Below are 17,854 nucleotides of genomic sequence, written 5' to 3'. Positions count from 1 at the left end.
CATATGAGTGAAATCCTCTGGTATTTGTCTTTCTCTGACTGACTTATTTCACTTAGCATTATACCCTCTAGATCCATCCATGTGTTTGTAAATGTCAAGATTTCATTCCTTTTAGGCTGAATAATACCATTATACATATATATATATATATATATATATATATATATATATATACACTACATTCTCTTTATCCATTCATTTATGAATTGGACTGCTTCCATAGTTTCGCTATTGTAAATAATCCTGCAGTAAGCACCGGGGTGCATGTATCTTCAAGTTAGTGTTTTTGTATTCTTCGGGTAAATACCCAGTAGTGGAATTACTGGATTATAGGGTAATTCTATTTTTAATTTTTTGAGGAACCTCCATACTGTTTCCCACAGTGGCTGCACCACCAGTTTGCATTCCCACCAAGAGTGCACGGGGGTTACTTTTTCTCCACATCCTCGCCAACACTTGTTGTTTCTTGTGTTTTTTATTTTAGTCATTCTGACAGTTGTGCAGTGATATTTGATTGTGGTTTTGATTTGCGTTTCCCTGATCATGAGTCATGTCCTTCACTGACAATCTTGAGAAGTTATCCAGTCTCCCTGAGCCTCACTCCCCATTTGTAAAATGGGTATATTCACACCTACCTCCTAGGGAGGCTGTGAGATTTAAGGCTATATTATTTGTAAAACATTTCGTACGATGTCTTATCCTGGTGGGCCGTTAATGGTACCTATTACTGCTACCATTATTTGTAATTGCAGAAGAGGAAAAGAGAAGTGGTTCTTTTTTTCTCATGGACTGATTTATATCAAGAGAAAACAATTTTTCTCATTAAGTTCATTGATTTAATAGATGGAAGCAGAAGAAGCTGCTGCTAAAACATCAGAAGTGAACGTGGCAAGCTTACCTTCCAGCTATCACAATGAGACCAACACGGAAACCAAGGTGGGAAACAATACCATCCATGTGCACCGAGAAATTCACAAGGTAAGGGTGGCCGTGGCCAGCCCACCTCCCTTCTGTAGCTCCCCGTCCCATCAGAGAACTAAGGTCTTGTTTACAAATTTGATCCACAAGCCAAAGATGCAAATGAAGTTGGTAAAACACAGATTAAAAACCAGAGAAAGTGAGGGAGTTATTTAAGAGGGAGAGCTGTGTATCAGAACCCTAAATTGCTTTTGCATTTAAGTAATAAATTTAACTCTAAGCTGCCTGCCAGTCCGATTGCAAAGGAATGGTTGGGGCTTTTTATCATTTGATAAAAGGGTGCAAACAAGTGTCTAGGGAGATACTTCTCTAGTATTGAATTTGAGGAATTTATCTCAGAGGTTTTAATGTGTGTTTTAGTAGAGAGTTGAAATAGAGGCCATGTTTGGTGAATAGATCTTCACTGATTCCTTAGGAGGAACTCAAATGTGATATTCTCCGTCTTCGGAAAGGGAAGATGCTATCGCCACATGACTGAATATTCGTTTGCTGGTTATCCACTCAAATTTCTATAGCAGAGTTGTTTCTAGCCCGCCACATGGCTAAGTGTCTTCTGGTTTCATATCTGGCATGAGGAGCAAGCAGGTTCATTCCCCGCCTGACTTGAGGAAGAAAACGTTGCAAATCCAGAGGCATCGTAGCATTAGCCTGCCCTGGCATGAGATGTGTCCGGTGTGACTTAGGCAGGACGGGGAGGGCAGATCTTGTGAGCCTGGTTTCTCTTGAAGAGAGTCTGGTGCGTAGATATTCAGGGTCATTGGTAGAGGCTGTCGAGTTGATGTTCTATTGTGAGCATCAAGGAGCTTGACCTCAAAACTCATCTCAACTCATATATGCAAGGCCCAATGGCTCTCACGAGAGACTCCACTTTTGTTCAAGGGCCCAGGTAATGACTTGGTTGAAACAAGAGTGTTTCTGTGTCATGGAGCATAAAGGGGTCGATTTTTATGGGCCATTGCATTGATTATAAAGTAGCCTTTGTGTGGCTCTCCTCCCGCTGTGCCCAGCTTCAGCGTGTACCCCCAGCTGATGGGCCCAGCTTCAGTGTGTACCCCCCACCCCACCCCCAGATAAATGAATGAGTCACCTGCTGACCAGAATCCTTTAGCATTGCTCATCGGAGGACTGGAGAATATTTCCAAAAGTCATTGTTTTGCTTTTGTCAAAACCAATATTGAGTCATTTTCTTTGACAATAATTAGCTAACAGGTTTGGCTCTGCTTAAGGTTGCTTCTTGTAGATGTTGGAAAATCCAAGTGTGAGTCCTACCAGTAACTAGTATGATTTTTATTTTATTTTATTTTATTTTATGTTAATCACCATACATTATATCATTAGTTGTTGATGTAGTGTTCCATGATTCATTGTTTGCGTATAACACCCAGTGCTCCATGCAGAACGTGCCCTCCTTAATACCCATCACCAGGCTAACCCATCCCCCCACCCCCTCCCCTCTAGAACCCTCAGTTTGTTTCTCAGAGTCCATAGTCTCTCATGGTTCGTCTTAGTATGATTTTGAAAAATCATTTGAATTTTACGTCCCTCACTAACCATATTTATGAAATAGGGAGATCAATACATACATGACAGTAACCTGGGAGTCAGATGACTTAAGGTACGTGAGAGCTCATTGTAAACTACAAAGCGCTTGCAACAGCGAGTTGTTCTTCTATTCCTGTTTCTTTCAGTAAAGTTAGGTCCTCAGCACCATGGAGCGGCTTTCCAGTGGGTTCCATGGAGTGTCTGTCCTGTGCAGTGCTTCATGAGGGGCTGGCTGGTGGTGAAACATATTTGGAAAACATCTTAATTATTTCTCCTAGAGATAGGGAAATGCACATTAGTATAATAAAGGCAGTTAGAAGTCCTGCAACCTGTACCTGCAGTAAAAGACCGTAGAATTTTTAGAAACTATGCCATCAGTTAATTCAGCAAAAATCTGAGGATTTATTTAGCTAAAAGTATTAAAGTATGTTGGTGAAGACATGATCCTTATCTCCCCAGAACTCGAATTTGGTCCACTATGACAAAGTAGGCTGGGTTTCTACTCTGTTCTGGATGCAGCCTCCTTGTGATACTGGAGCTGGCAGGAACTTTACAGATGACCTAGAAATGAGGACATCGTGAATCAGAGAAGTGACTTATTCCAGGTGACACACTAGATGGTTGTTGGTAGCTGAGCCGAGACTCAAAGAACCCAGATGTCCTACCTCCTTGTGCCGGCATCCCTTCTGTTCTTCATCCCCAGCTCAAGTGTTCCTTAGACAGGACCTCGGATGGGGCAGGAGTGGCCTGGGGCGCTGGCAGGATGCGGAGGCTCAGCTTGGAGGCGTTTGCTGCCGATGAACACAATCAGGTGCAGACAGCAGATAGGGGAGCCTCCCTTTGTACTTAAGCACTTCTGAGATGAAATATTTCACCAGAATCTGGAGGGGGGCAGCTGTAGCTAAAACCTGCTTGCTTCTCGTGAGACGTTTGATGAGACACCCAGACCGGTCGTTGTTGAAAAGGACGTTGACGTTGAGTGTCGGGTGGTGAACCCCAAGAACAGCTCCTGCTGAGTATTTGCCGTGTGCCAGGCTCTGCGCTGAGTGCTCTGCACAGAGCCCCCTCATCGCTCCGCGGAGCAGCCCCGTGAGGTAGACTCTGTTGTGTTTCTGATGGCTGCACCGAGAGGGGCCTGTCCGCCCGACGGGTGGGCATTCTGTTGACTTTGGCAGACACTCTTGCTTCAGAAGATGGGAAAAAAAAGAAACCGGCTTGTGAGATTTGCCCAGAATTCCTTCTGTTTCATGTTCACTGTCCTTGCTCTGCCGTAGGTCACCAACAACCAGACCGGACAAACGGTCTTCTCTGAGACGGTCATCACGTCTGTGGGAGATGAAGAAGGCAAAAGGAACCACGTGAGTTGTCTTCTCTCCTGGGCTCACCCCCTTAGCTTGCGAAGGGTGCCCCAGACTTCAGGCCGTGGGCAGAAGGGAGCTCTCATTCACCTCTCCTGCCTCCTTTCTAGTAAGATTCCCCAGGTCCTGCATTTCTGACCAGAGCGATGCGGTCTGGTAACAGGCTCTAGCGCAATGCTCTTTGCGTCAGAAGCAACAGAGAAAGGAAATTCCATTGTCATTTGCGTGGCTCCCTCTCAGCCCTGAAAGGGAACAAGGAAGTACCAGGTACACTGACTGGGGGCCCCGGCAGCAAGACCTGACCCATCCAGCCTGGAATCCCCAAAGCCTCTGGTGTGGCCAGGCCTTTTGTAATCTCGGCCCTGGTCAGGCAGGTTGAGAGCAACAACACCTTAATTAGTGGAACCCCATGGCCTAAGGGAAAAGGGGTGTCGCCCCACTCCAGGCCTCATGCTCTGGCCCCCTTGTGATGGTTCCTACTCCACAGTGGCGTGCTGCTTTGTCCAGTGGCGGGATGGTTCTTACAAAATGACAGAGTCCTAGTGGTGGAAGGGGCAACATTTCACAGAAGGAGGGCCTGGGACCAGGTCGGGAGATGACCCAATTGGAGTCACTAGTCTCCAGACTCCCAGGCCCCAGGTGACTCAGGTGCACTTTACCTTCTCAAAGAGGTGGCTGGCTTCAGATGCGGATGGCTGGTGAGGAGTGGACAAGATGACTGCCACGTGACGTGGCCAGCCGTAAACATGTGTGCGTCCTCTGTGGGGACCCCAAGAGTCTTTCTGGGCCCAGATGCCTGACACAAACTTCAGCTACAAGTTCTTACCCTCCAAGGTGCAGAGCGCTTCCCTGGCCTTCCGAGGGGGTCAGGGATTTTTTCCTCAGCTCTTTTGGCATCATCACAGGAAGAGAAGTGTACCCATCGGAGCTAGGGAGGCGGTGTTGATGTGGTTGGTAGTTGGTGGGATCTTTTTGCTTGTTCCTGGCACTGAGTTCAGACATTTACTTCAGGCCGGGGGGTCCGGAGGGTTGTGTGTGATGATGGTGGCCCACCATTTGAGGGACCTGGGTGGGGGCAAGATCTGTGCTGAAACGGAAAGAGCTCCAGCAGCGAGGCTAGAAGCGTGAGTTTGCCACTTACCGGCTGGGTCACCCCGGTCACAGAAGCCTTTGAAGTGGAAACAGGATTGACTAAGGTCAGGAGGAAAGAGAAGCTAGCTTTCAAAGGTGGGAAGAGAGAGAGGGAAGGAAAAACAAAACAAACAGCCATAGATATGGTCGTGGTACCAAGAGGGAAAAGCTTCAGAGTATTACAGATTTAGGTCTGGTTGGGGCCCCATGAGAAAAGGAAAGCCTCAGCAGAAGCCATGGAATAGAAAGAGCAGGGAAATAGAACCCTCAGCGCGGTGAATTAGAGAAGAAAAATAGTCTTTGTTGTCAAGTGAAAAAAAAAAAGCATCTTATTGCACAATGGTCCATGTTTGCTCCGAGGAGCTTCTCAGAGCCCAGAGGGCAGCAGGTCTGACAGTGACTAGCCAGGAGCACAGGTGGCCTGCCACACCCACACCCCGTGCCCCCTGTGCTGGCCCCCAAGGGAGGGGAGCGGGTCAGGTTTTGAGCCCCATGGTAAGGGAACTGAGGCTCCGAGAGTGGTGGGCAGGGGAGAGAGAAGATCTTGAAGATGCCAAGAATGTGCTCGAGTCAGTGAATTTGCTCACCAGCTTGCCCAGGTGTGCGTGCTCTTGTGTGCCCATAGGCGTCTGTGCTTTGGGCCCAGCTGGGAGGCCCAGCATCTCCACACCTGCGAACAGTCTCTTGGGTCCACCCTGTGAGGGAGGACATGCGGTGCCTTTGTGCGGTGTGCAATCCAAACTCCCATACATGATGGCCTTGAGAATGCAGGAGGTAGACGGTAAGAGATAGAGCCCAGAAACCGAGTTTTTCTTGATTTCTGCTGAGGCCCTTGGGACAGGAACTCATTGAGTTTCTCTGTGGGAATAAATCCCGATTTGCTTGGCTAGAAAGGAGTTGTGGGGCACCTGATGCTGGACTGGCCAGTGTCTGGCAAATCCCATGGGTCTTTAGAGAACAGGCTGGAGACTTTTCAAGCCACCTCTGGAAGGGATATCATGTGGCAGAAATGGTGGCATTTCTCGTTGTCAGTGTGGCTTTGCCAAGAGTCGGAGAAGCGAGAGCTGGTTTCGCGTGCGCACAGAAGTCTCCCATTCAACTCCTCTTTGCTTCCCGGGTCACCATTGTCCCAACACAATTGGGCTAGGGCTTGAGCACCATCTTTACAGAGACAAGGAGCTCCTTTTAAGTGAGTAGGAAACCGTAAAGACTAGATTGCCTTCCAAGGGATGTAAAGGGATGGACGTCACCACTGTCCCTTTCCCTAGTTTCTGAATATAATGATTTTTGCAGTTGGTTTGGAAAGGCCTGCCGAGCTAAAGAAACTTTCTCTGAAATGGAAAAGAGAAGAGATTTGCCATTCAAAAGGACAAAATCCTATGCTGTTCAAACCTTAAAATACTGTAAACCTGGGCTGAATTTTCAGGATTTAAAATTCCCAGATGAATTCAATTACAAATCACCACCAAGCATGCCCTATTTTCCTTTCTTCAAACGTGGGTGTGTGTATTAATATGTATGGTAACCCGAGGAGGCCCCTGGAAAGTGACAGGCAGTAATCCTGTATGCCTGTCGAGGAAATTTAGCACAGAGTGCCCAAGGCATTGGTCTGTTTTTACATTCAGCTGTGAATGGGGAACAGGCCAGCGTGCCTCATTATTCCACCTGAGGGCCCCTGCGATGGTGATGGGGTCTGGCGTCTTTCTGTGAGGCTTTTGTTCTGAGCCCTCAGCCCCGCTCCCTTCACGGGCCAGTGGGTGGACTGATTGATGTTGGGCTACTTATGAGCAGAGGGATCAGAAAGAAAGTGGCGTGCCGGAAGCCAGAGAGGGGACAAGCCATGATGCATAAGCGAGATCCTTTTATTTATAGAACTGTGTCCCCAAACGTGAAGAATCTTGCCCAATTAGCCAAGGCCCCATTTTGAAGGGACATGTCCTCTCATTAAGCTCCGGCTCACAATGACAAAGCTTAGCACATCATGCTTTTGCTGTCTTTTCAGTTTTCACGTTAGAACGTGATCTAGAAGAGTGGGTTGGTTTGTTGTTCCAGCTGAACATACCCAGTTGGAACCTACAGGTTCAATCACGTCGAACCAATTCCAAGAGATTGCTCAAGACGTCTGAAGCCGCAGGTACATTTCACTGCCCCAAACAGCCAAATCGTAGCAATTCGAGTCACCAAGACTACCTTGGCCCAGAGAATGATCAGTGCACGGGTGGGGTTCCAGCTTTGTTTGCTCCTGGTAGCCTGACATTTGATGCTGGAGTTGCCCTTATCAGTTCAGTGGAATTGCTAAGGACACCATGGTAACAAGTCATAGGAGGTTTATTTTGACAGAAATGCATAGGGGAGAGCATGAGTCCGTTAGAGAAACTCAGTCCGCTCCCAGCGGCCCTGCCTCCTGGAGAGTCCCATTGGGCGGGGAGGCTAAGGTGGAGTCCCAGGCAGAAAAAGGTGTGAGGCCCACCTGGGTTCAGACCCTGTCCTGACCCTTATGAACTCTGAACTCTGTGATTCAGTTTCTTTGTTTACCAAACGGGGCTAATAATCCCTGGTTGGCAAAATCGGGTGAGAATCTAGGAAGGCAAGGTTTATAAAAGCTCTTTGTGTAAGGCTCATTATTATTGAAAAGTAATTAAAACTGGGTTCTCATCGGCTTCTCCCCTGGTTCCCAGCAACCTACTACAAAAAGAATGGAATCTGCCGGGCAGCTGAGGGTCTGTGTAAGGCCCCCACGGGGCTTCTCCCCTTTGATGTCTGTAGCCTGGGGCTAAGCTCTCCAGGGGCCCGCCTCACCCTCTGAGTCACAGGTTTCGCCAGAGCTCTTTGCTCAGGTTGACTCACTCTGCTTTTTGTCCTTTGGGCGAGTCATTTGTGTCTGGTTGGGGCGTTGGCGTTGGGAATACACACTGAGGGAAGGAGGGGCCACAGTGAGTGACAAGAAGAGTGGATGGTCAGGTGCTGACAAGTTGCAGGAAGTTGGCAGAATGTATACAGGTTTCTACAGAAAACAGACACTTAGGGTTGTAAGAGTGCTAAAATAGTCTTGTGCGAGCCTGCAGGTCTCTAGTCCTATAACCAGACATCTGGGTACGTTTGCATTTCTAAATTTATAGTTTGAGTTGACTTTGTGATTTCTGGCCAAGTATAAGGCCCTTGTGCCTTAATCCAGTAGGAAAAAATTATAGGAAAAATTGAGGCGCTCTGGATGGTTCTGAGAAATGGATAAACGATCCCCAAGTAAAATTTGATGTGGGTGGGCCGACTTTAAGGAGCAGGCATTTCTTTTTGAGCTAGAAGCAGACTATATTACATTATACTCTCCTCAACCTAAACATCCTTCAAAAGGGAGTTCATTAAATATACATGATTCTATTTCCCAAATCAAAATAGTATGAAGTTAACAAATGAGTTTCATATGGGTTTCATGTAGGCTGATATGAAGGGATGCCTTCAATAAAACGTTAAGTGAAAAAACAGCAATCGCAGAGCAGTATATGTACTACATAAAGTATAGAAAATACAGTCTACATCTTCTGCATATAAAAGAATCTCATTTTCTGAAAGAAAAAGTATGCATAAAAAGCTGAGCAAAAATATATGCTATATCATCAATAGTAGATATCCCTGGAGGAATTGAAATGTGCAGAGATTTTTCCTTTATCAATTTTTACATATTTTTAATGTTTTAAAAAGGAGCTTCTGAATTATTTATAATTTTGCCATAACGTCTATCTATACTTCTAAATGATTTTGCAAGTAGTTTCACTGTGTAAGTCCTAGAAGTTAAATGGGTAAGTCGAAGGGGGTGCATATCTAACATTTTGAGAAATACTGCCAAGTTTTCCTCCAGAAAGGTTGTGCTAATTTTACCCTCAGCCACCGGTGGCTGTTACAGCGGGTGACCATCTAGATCTTCTTTTTGTTTATATTTCTTTGGTTATTTAGTTTAAGAGGAATGGCTGTTTTTGAGTTGTGAGTCATAGCAAATACAGAGGCCTCACAGATATGGCTCATCCTTACTCTCTTGCGCAGGGAGAAAGGTCAGTTTTGCATTCCAGACTGTTCCCAAGACCAGACACCATCTGCCCCACTGTGGGGCAGATTAGGAAGGTGTGAAGTTCCGGGGAGAACTCTCCGAGCATTCAGTATCCATGTGAAGAGGCTGATGGGCCATGAGTCACTCGGGGGAGTGGGTGACGGTGACATGCAGGCTATTGCCTCCATCTCTGTAAATGCAAAAGACAGGCACTCCCTCCTTCCTTCTCCCCTCACCCCTCCACAAACACCCCCAACAGATGCTTAGACACCCCCATATGAGAGCCCGTCAGCGGGGTGGCTAAGTGCCTGGCTACAGGCAGATCCAGTTCAAAGTGCAGCTCTATTGCTTAGGAGCCGTGGGGTTTTGATGAAATTCCTTAACTGCACTAAGCCTTAGCTTCCCCATAGGTACAGGCGGGTTCGTAAAGTACCTTCCATATAGCGTTGTCCTGTGGATAAAACAATCCAGGTAAAAAACACGCCATACATTGCCTGGAATGCAAGAGTAAGCCATCAGTAAATGCCAGCCATCTGTTGTTATTATTTAATTGCCCCCAAACCATAGCTATCAAAATTCCCAATATTGCTTATTCGACTCATTCATTTATTTGCACATTCATCGAGCACTTCCTGCCTGTCGGACCTATAAATGCTAAAGACAGTCCCTAACATCAGAGAGCACCCAGGCTGGTAGCGGGCCAAACAAATACACAGGTCATTACGAGGTGAATTCATATTTCCTAAGGCAGAGGTCATCCGGGGCATGGTGGGAGCTCTGTGCAGGTGCCAGATCAGGGAGCAGGGAGGATTTTGTTGGGAGACAGTCTTTCATAGTCTCTGGCATTTCTGCTCATTTTATGACACTCATTGCCCTTTTGTCAGACTGTCTTGTCAAGAATGTACAGCAAGCAGCTTTGGAAGACAGAGACAGCTCCTTGTCTTGGGCAGAGCAGAGCAGCTTTGACTGCAGTCCATTATAGAAGATTTGGGTTCTCTAAGCTTGACATTCCTTAGCCCCGATGCATACCCACTGAATGCACAGCATCCCCGGGGCCCCTCTGTGTTGCCCCATGGGACTTGGAACCATTGCAATTGTGCTGTTTCTGCGCTGTCAGCAATCAGGTCCTTTGTCTCTGACCCAGGAGTCTCATGTCTTCTCCTGCCGTCCATGACACTGTGAAGGCTCACTTGTCATCTTGAAAGTAGACTAAGGTCTTAGACCCTTCACATTTCTCGGCAGGCTTCCCGGAAGAGGTGACAATTGACCTGTATTTTGAGTGATGTCTAGGAATTCTCAGTTGTGGGAAAGAAGGGCGTTCCTTGTAGAAGTGTTCTCTGTTCAAAGTCAAGGAGGCGTATGGAAAGAAGACCATGTTTGAGGAACACTCCATAGTTTAGAGTGCCAGAGCTGGATGTATGCTTGGGGACGCAGCAGAGGAGGGTGTGTGGGGGGGGGAGCAGAAATTAGATCAGCAAGGGCTTCTAGAGCCCAGCCAAGGAATTAGAAATACGTGTTGAGTTAGTAACATCCTGTGTCTGAAACATTTTCATATGACCTGTACTGTATGTACAATGTGTTGAGGTTCCACATAATCCCCACAGGAAAAAACCACGAACACTGGGTTTAGATGGTGGACACTTTGGTGGGGACAAAGTTTTGCCTAATCCTGCTGAAGTTCAAGGTCTGAGTCCCTTGTGCCCTACAAAATGCCTGGCCTCAGAGATTGGAATCTGGAAATTTTTACTTAGAAGTGGAACAGTCTGCTTTTGCTTGGGGCCACTAGCTAAGTGACAGTGATTTAACTTGAAATCTCATGAGGCTGATGGTGTCTGCTGCAGAACAAGCCGATTTCTGCGGCTTCTGAGTAGCCGGAGCATGTCGGGGGCCGAAGAGCTCCCCGTGCAGGCGTGTGGCTGTTCATCTGCTGCTGGGACCTACGGACCCCCCGAGAGCAGCCTGGACCACATTCACCCCTGAGCCTTGTATCAAAGGCCACAACATCCCACCCTATCCCTCATTTAGTCCGTACGGCTCAGAAAGTGACCAGATTAACTAACCCGTCTCCAGAGCCACCTCTTTCTCATTTTCAGGGTAAATCCTGGTAACAGTTCAGACCAGCCCATCAGCGCTGTGATGTATTGAATGCTCGATAGTAGTTAATGACCATAATGACGTTAATAGTAAGAGATGATGATGAAGGTAAGAGCTGCTTTTTGTGGAGTCCTGGCAGTGCGCCAGGCTCTGTGCTTGGGATCTGACCAACTTCCCCTCCCATGATCCACGTGACAACCATACAAGGCAAATACCCTTTTGACCCCATTTTACAGATGACGTAACTGAGGTCCCGAGCAGTTGTACAACAGAGCTACGTGGCAGAGCCAGTACTAAAAGAAAACAAAACAAAACAAATCACTTAGGTCTTGTTGATTCCTAAACTCCTAAAACCCATGTTCTTAATTAGGAATATTTTTTTTAAATTGTGGCAAAATATATACAACTTAAAATTTATCATCCCAATCATTTTTGTGTATAAGGTTCAGTAGTAAGTGCATTCACATTGCTGTGCAACTGATCTCCAGAAATCTTTTCATCCGGCAGAATTGAAACACTATACCCATTGAACTCTAACTCCCTATGGCCTCCCTTCCCCCAGCCCCTGAGCCACCCTTCCGCTTTCTGTCTCATGAGTCTATCCACTCCAGGGACCTCATATGAGTGGAATCAGACGGTATTTTTTTTTCTGTGACTGGCTTATTTCACTTAGTGTAATGTCCTCAGGGCTCATCCATGTTGTAGCATGTGTCTGAATTTCTTTGCTCTTTCATGTTGAATAATATTGCATTGTATGTATGCGCCACATTCTGTTGCCATTGGTTGGTGGGCACTTGGGTTGCGTCTACCTCTTAGCTATTGTAAATAATGCTGCTATGAACATGGATGTGCACATATATCTTAGAGTCCCTGATTTCAGTTCTTTGGGGTATAAACCGAGAAATGGAATTGCTGGATCATATTGTAATTCTGTTTGTAATTTTTTGAGGAACTTTCATACTGTTTCCCATAGCAGCTGCCCTATGTACATTCCCACCAGTGGAGCATGAGGCGGGACACTTTTTTTGCCTCTTGGTTTCCGTGACCGTAGGCGCTAGGGGACCCAAGGGCCCGATGTGAGCTGAAAGGCTGGACAAAAATCCCTGGGCTCTGCTTCCCTTGGCCAAGACACTGCCTTCCCAGCAGCAGCCCCAGCGGCTGCCTCTGCCATATGGCAGCCACAGCTTCAAGGGGTGTCTTTGAGGTGTATCTGCCACCACTCCCCAGAGGTCCTCACCCTCGCCCCAGCCTCTCACCCCAGGCGGGTTGTATGCAGCCTCAGGCTACATCTTGGAGATTCAGCTCTAGGATCCAAAGATGTGATTTTCTTGACCATTTGCAACCTGTGACCTCTCCACACCCTCCTTTATAAGACCCCCCCCACACATACCATGGTCTCCTAAAAGAATCATGGAGGCATTCAGAGGCCTCCCACTTTCCTGTCGGGGTCTCAGGTGGGGGCTCTGACTTCCAGGAAGGAGGCTTGGTGGTGGTGGTGATAGTGTTTTAATTCCCACTGGTGTAGGGAGGGCTTCCTGGAAGGAGGCCTTGGTCAAGCCCTGTCCCCTCTGGCTCACAGGTAGGGCCAGTGGAAGGGACCTGGGTGAGGATGGGGACTCACCATCATGCCCCACAGCTGATGAGCTCCTCTGGTCTCCCTGTCGGGCAGGAGCGCCTGCTCACCGTGCCACATCTGGCAGACTGTAGGAAAATGACTGGGGATGGGGTCGTGGAACTGTTTGCACAGACCTCCTGGCTCCGTCTAGTGCTGCTGTCAGTTTCATTTTTCACCTCCATAAATGTTGGCCTTTTGAATCAAAAGATGTATTTCTGATTAAGTCAAGAACGTTTACAGCCGTGATTCCAGGTGCTTTGGAAGAGGTTATCACAACCCGTCCACCTCCCATTACCTTCCTGTCCTCTATATCGAGTCATTAAACACCCCTGCCCCCCGCAAAATGAAAAACCAAAATCACCAAAGGACAACTCCGTGGCAGTGAGCGCTGGAATCTTTCCTTCCTGGGGAATGCACAGCCCCCTGGGGTCACGGGAAGAGGAGGGCAGAGGAGGGGTGTTCAGGAAGCCGTGGAATCTCTCACCCATTTTCTTTAGTTCTTGCCACCCATCGGGTGTGAGACCTGCTGCCCCTGAAGAGGAACATTCTAAAGCCCCGGAGAAAAGCATTTTAAGTGGGTGGCGTGCGCCCGTATCTGAAGAAGTTGGCCACTGGCACATCTCAAACAATGTGATGTGGAAAATGTAGCCACAGGGAAACAGCCCGAATTTTCCATGGTCTCATGACTCAGGGCCTCCCTGAAGAGGGAGCAGGCACAGAGGGTAGGGAGAGCCCACTGCCTCCGCCTCGTGAGTAGCGGTCAGGGTGGAAAATGTCGGGGCTGGAGGACAGAGGAGGGCCTGCACGCAGGGCCCCTGGGGCCCCGGGAGGCTCGAGGTGCACGGAGGCCAGCAGCCTCCATCCTTCTCAAGCCCTGGAAGCCGCGGGGTGGAGGTTCAACCCCATGTGCACAAATTTCCTTACCCAGCACCCTTTTGCTTTTTCCATTGCTTCTGGGCCCCATTTCCCCCCGACAACGTCTATGGGGACCCCCTTCCCCGGAAAGAACACACACCGTACAGCAGAAAGGCCAGTAGTCCTACTCAGTGCCTGCCTGGCAGAGCTGCTCCCCTCCCCCCACCAAGAGCTTTGCTAAGATTTGGAAGGTGAAGGGAAAGAGAATATTCACTGAGCACCTACTATGTGCCTAGTACTGTGTGACCATTTCATATAAGCTCTTTTCCTTAATGCTTACCAAGCCCGCCTAAAACAGGGGTCACTGGCCCTGTTTTAAAGACAAGGAAGCACAGGGGCACCCGGGTGGCTCAGTCAGTTAAGCGTCTGCCTTCGGCTCAGGTCACGATCCCAGGGTCCTAGGATCAAGCCCTGCATTGGGCTCCCTGCTCAGGGGGAAGCCTGCTTCTCCCTGTGACCCCCTCCCCCAGCTCGTGCATGCGCGCTCTCTCTCAAAGAAATAAATAAAATCTTATAAATAAATAAAGAAGCACAGAATGACCTGCATGTTAGGGGCAGAGCTGAGATTTGGAAATAAGTCCGTTTTTCTCCAAAGCCTAGCCTCCTCCCATACAACACTATGCTTCAGAAGGGTTAGATGGGCGGCCACTCATAGTGATCAGGTGCCGGGCACATGCCATGGTAGGTGGCCACACTTAGCACCCTTCATCTTCCCGTGGCCCGGTGATGGTCAGTGGCTTGCCCAGCAAGGAGAAGTGAGGAAGGAAGCAGACCTGGGGAGCTTAGCCTGGAGGCAGTGGGTCCTTCCAGAACCGGGGGCCTGGCTCTCAGCTAGGCTGGACTCTCTCGGGGCTGGCACCTCATTGAGGATGGGTGGCTCCCGGGTGTCTGGGGCAGGAAACGTGGGTGTGCCGGGACCACCGTCCATGGGCCACTGCACCCAGCTACGGCTTTCCCTCTCCCCGGCCATCCCACCCCAGGGAAGCACCAGAAGACGTGGCAACTTGTTGGCAAGAGGAGACCAAAGCATGTGTTTTTCCACACCTGAAACATATTAAGGTCTTTTCCAGGCTCATTAACATAAACGGTTCAACTTGGAAGGTTGAATAATCCCACAAGCCCCTTTTGCAGCCCTCGTGGTGGTAGAGCTTTGTGGGTAGTGTCGGGAGGAGAGAGGATGATCGCTAAGGGCAGGAAAGAGGCCAGGACTGCGGGGTTTGGAAGGGCGTTCAAGGCCCAGGGTGAATGCCAGGCTGGCTCCCCCATCCAGCAGCCTGGCAGAGGGCTGGGGAAGTGACTTTTTTTCTGCACGGGGGAAACAACTTTGTGTTTGTTTCATGTTGCTTTAAATTTTCTTTCTTTCCCGTTTTTTTTTTTAAGTTGAAAGAATTCTTTGAGATGTATTTTTAAAAGAGGGCACAAGATTGGAGGCACCAAAGCAGTGGTTTTTAACCTTGGATATGCATGAGAATCACCTCCTTAACCTGGTTAGAACTCGTGGAAAAGAAATCTGTATTTGTCTTCACTAACTTTGAAATTCAAGTGGCGCTTTCTCCAATCTTGAGTGTAGCCAACAAAGCACAGTGTTCTTAGCGGTGCTTTTTTTTTTTTTTTTTAAGATTTTATTTATTCATTTGACAGAGAGAACAAGCAGAGGGAGCAGCAGAGGGAGAGAGAGAGAAGCAGGCTCTCCGCTGAGCAGGGAGCCCAACGTGGGGCTCGATCTGAAGGCAAATGCTTAACCAACTGAGCCACCCAGGCGCCCCTTAGCGGTCCTTTTGTTACCAGTACCAATCTCCCATTCTCCTACTGCTGCAGGTGTCTTGAAATAGCACCTGCACTCATCACTGCTTAGGAATTAAGGTCGTCGTCAGGCCTGCTGGTAGGTCTCACTAAGGAGCGTGTTTGTAAAGAAGCTCATACCACTGCATCTCAAAGTACTTGGGTAATTGTGTTTCAGTCTTTTTTCTTTGTAATCTTGGGTGTTTTCCTCTGTTCATCTAAATGCATTATTCTGAGCCGGGTTCCATAGGCTTCATTTAGCTGCCGTAGGAGTCCATGGCACAAAAAAGGTGAAGACCCCTGTTTTTTGTTTGTTTGGGTTTTTTTTTTAGAGAAAGAGCATGAGCAGGGGGACTGGCAGGGGGAGAGGGAGAAGCAAACTCCCCGCCAAGCAGGAAGCCTGATATGGGGCTCGATCCCAGGACCCCAAGATCATGACCTGAGCTGAAGGCAGACGCCCAACTGAGTGAGCCACCCAGGCGCCCCCCCCACCCCTGTTTTGAAAAAGGCCAGTGCCCACACTGGGGCCTCTGAGTCATTTGGATTTAGATGTGGCCTCACAGGAAGAGGGGTTGTTGAAGGGGATCCGTCTGTTGCATTTTCCGAGTGGAATCCCCACCATTGTAGATGGGACTTGACACCCCTCCCTCAGAGTAATGCCAGCCTCCATTCAGGTGGCTTGAATCCTAAAGACCATGAAGACCCATTCGCAGGCCCCTGAAGTTTGAACAAACCCTGGTCGCCAGCATTGTGGGGGCTCTTGAAAATGCAGGGATTGGGGTCCATCGCAGATGGAGGGGTGTGCAGGTGCTCCCAGGTCGCTGTTGTCACCTGTGTGGCCCAGATGGGACGGAAGCCTGCAGACTCTGCTGCTCAGGACTCCGGCAGAGGTCAACCTCCCCCCGGGAAGGCTGGAGGCCTTGGCCGCCGCTCGCCAGGTGAACTGCCTCCTGAAGTACCTCCTGACCTCCGTCTCCCTCTGAGGCCTGTTTCACTGAAGACTCAGCTCGAGCATATAGAAAAGAGGTCCAGCTGGGGAACTTCAGTATGTCAGGAAGATCACCGTACTGTAGTTTCCCAGAGAAGACCTCACCTGCCCCACTGAAGACTCCAGCCGCACACCTTTGGGATGGACAAGAAGAGAAGAAAGCTGGGCTAGTCTTCACCACCCCACGGTTCTCTCTAGTACATGGGCCGAGGGGCCGAGTCTCAGAACACCAGACTCTGAGAAACTAGATCTTGTCTAGGCACCATCTCCAAGGGCTAAGAGTAAAAAGGGACATGACACATTTAGTATTTTCCTCCCAAGGCAAAGGAAAATCATTATGAAGAGATTGGGCTGGGCTGAGTCAGCTCACTGACTCATATGAAAAGAGTAAACAAGATACCAACTGAGTAAATACTGTGAAACTCTATCCATCCCCGATGACGGAGGAAGAGTTGTGCACGTAACCGAGATGTCCCTGAGCAGTAGGAACACTCTCAGAACCGAGGCAGCTGTAATTATCTGAAAAGCGTAGCGGATCCCTGCACCCTGCCCTGAAACCTGCCCTAGGCCTACTCTTGATTTCCTGCGTTGTTCTTCCCCTCGGACGAGTGAAGGGGTCACACAACCGATCACACGAACAATACCAGGGTTAGTGAGCGCAGGTACCTGATGGGAATGTGGCTAAGTTTAAACCTATTAATTGCTTTGTGGGAAGCAAGGTGATTTCATTAGGGGCTGTATAAGATTTCTGAGGATGAGGACACGCAGTGACGGCTACCCCACAAGGCCCCGACTGGATCCCGCCCTGGGCATGTGGCGCATCATCCTGCCCTGCGACCCGAGGCTCTGGCTGTGGTCCCCTCTCGTCACACAAGTGTACAGGCCCAAGACACTGCTGCCCAGGCAACAACTCTGCTGTCCTCCCAGGCTGAACGCTGTTTGTCCGGGGCGGATGCCAGCACCAGGGGGAGCTCCCATTCTGGTTGCGTGCGTCACAAAAAGTGGCCGAGGACTGGAGGCACAGGGAGGCCGCCCGGGAGCCAGACAGCTGCATCAGTTCAGAGCTAGAAAAGGAGGAAGAGGAAGGTGATGGAGATTTGCCTGAGGGAGCTGAGTTTGTTCAAGAGAGGCCAGGAGGGGTAAAGCAGCTGCAGCCCTTCAGACCAGTGGTGAAAAGCTTGTGAGAAACAGGAACCATGACCCGCCTTCCCATAGGCATTCCTGTCATGGCTTCCTGGAGCCGTCTCCCAGGAGACCTACCTGGCTATCCCCAATCCATCTCCCCCTCCAGGAGGGCTGGCACAATTCTCTATCTCCTTCCAGGGCCCTGACACATCATAGTTCAAGGAGCGCTCTTGGCTCCTCAGACACAGCACGGCTCTGGAGGACCCACCATCACCACCCAGACG

General features: G+C 48.9%; 1 protein-coding gene across 3 annotated transcripts in view; it reads left to right on the top strand.

Moving 5' to 3' along the window:
• Positions 1–17,854, top strand: part of DKK3 (dickkopf WNT signaling pathway inhibitor 3) — a 43,724-nt gene that overhangs the window by 8,277 nt on the left and 17,593 nt on the right. For all 3 annotated transcript variants that reach the window (XM_064577100.1, XM_064577102.1, XM_064577101.1), the window contains 2 exons: positions 844–978; positions 3,795–3,878. In XM_064577100.1, coding sequence (XP_064433170.1) covers positions 844–978; positions 3,795–3,878 — 219 coding nt within the window. The remainder of the gene's footprint in view (positions 1–843; positions 979–3,794; positions 3,879–17,854) is intronic.

The sequence above is a fragment of the Mirounga angustirostris genome, unplaced genomic scaffold, assembly GCF_029215605.1.
Source record: "Mirounga angustirostris isolate CCGP_5_RB_7025 unplaced genomic scaffold, mMirAng1.0.hap1 SCAF_13, whole genome shotgun sequence".
NCBI lineage: Eukaryota > Metazoa > Chordata > Mammalia > Carnivora > Phocidae > Mirounga > Mirounga angustirostris.
This window is presented reverse-complemented; position numbering and strand designations above follow the sequence as displayed.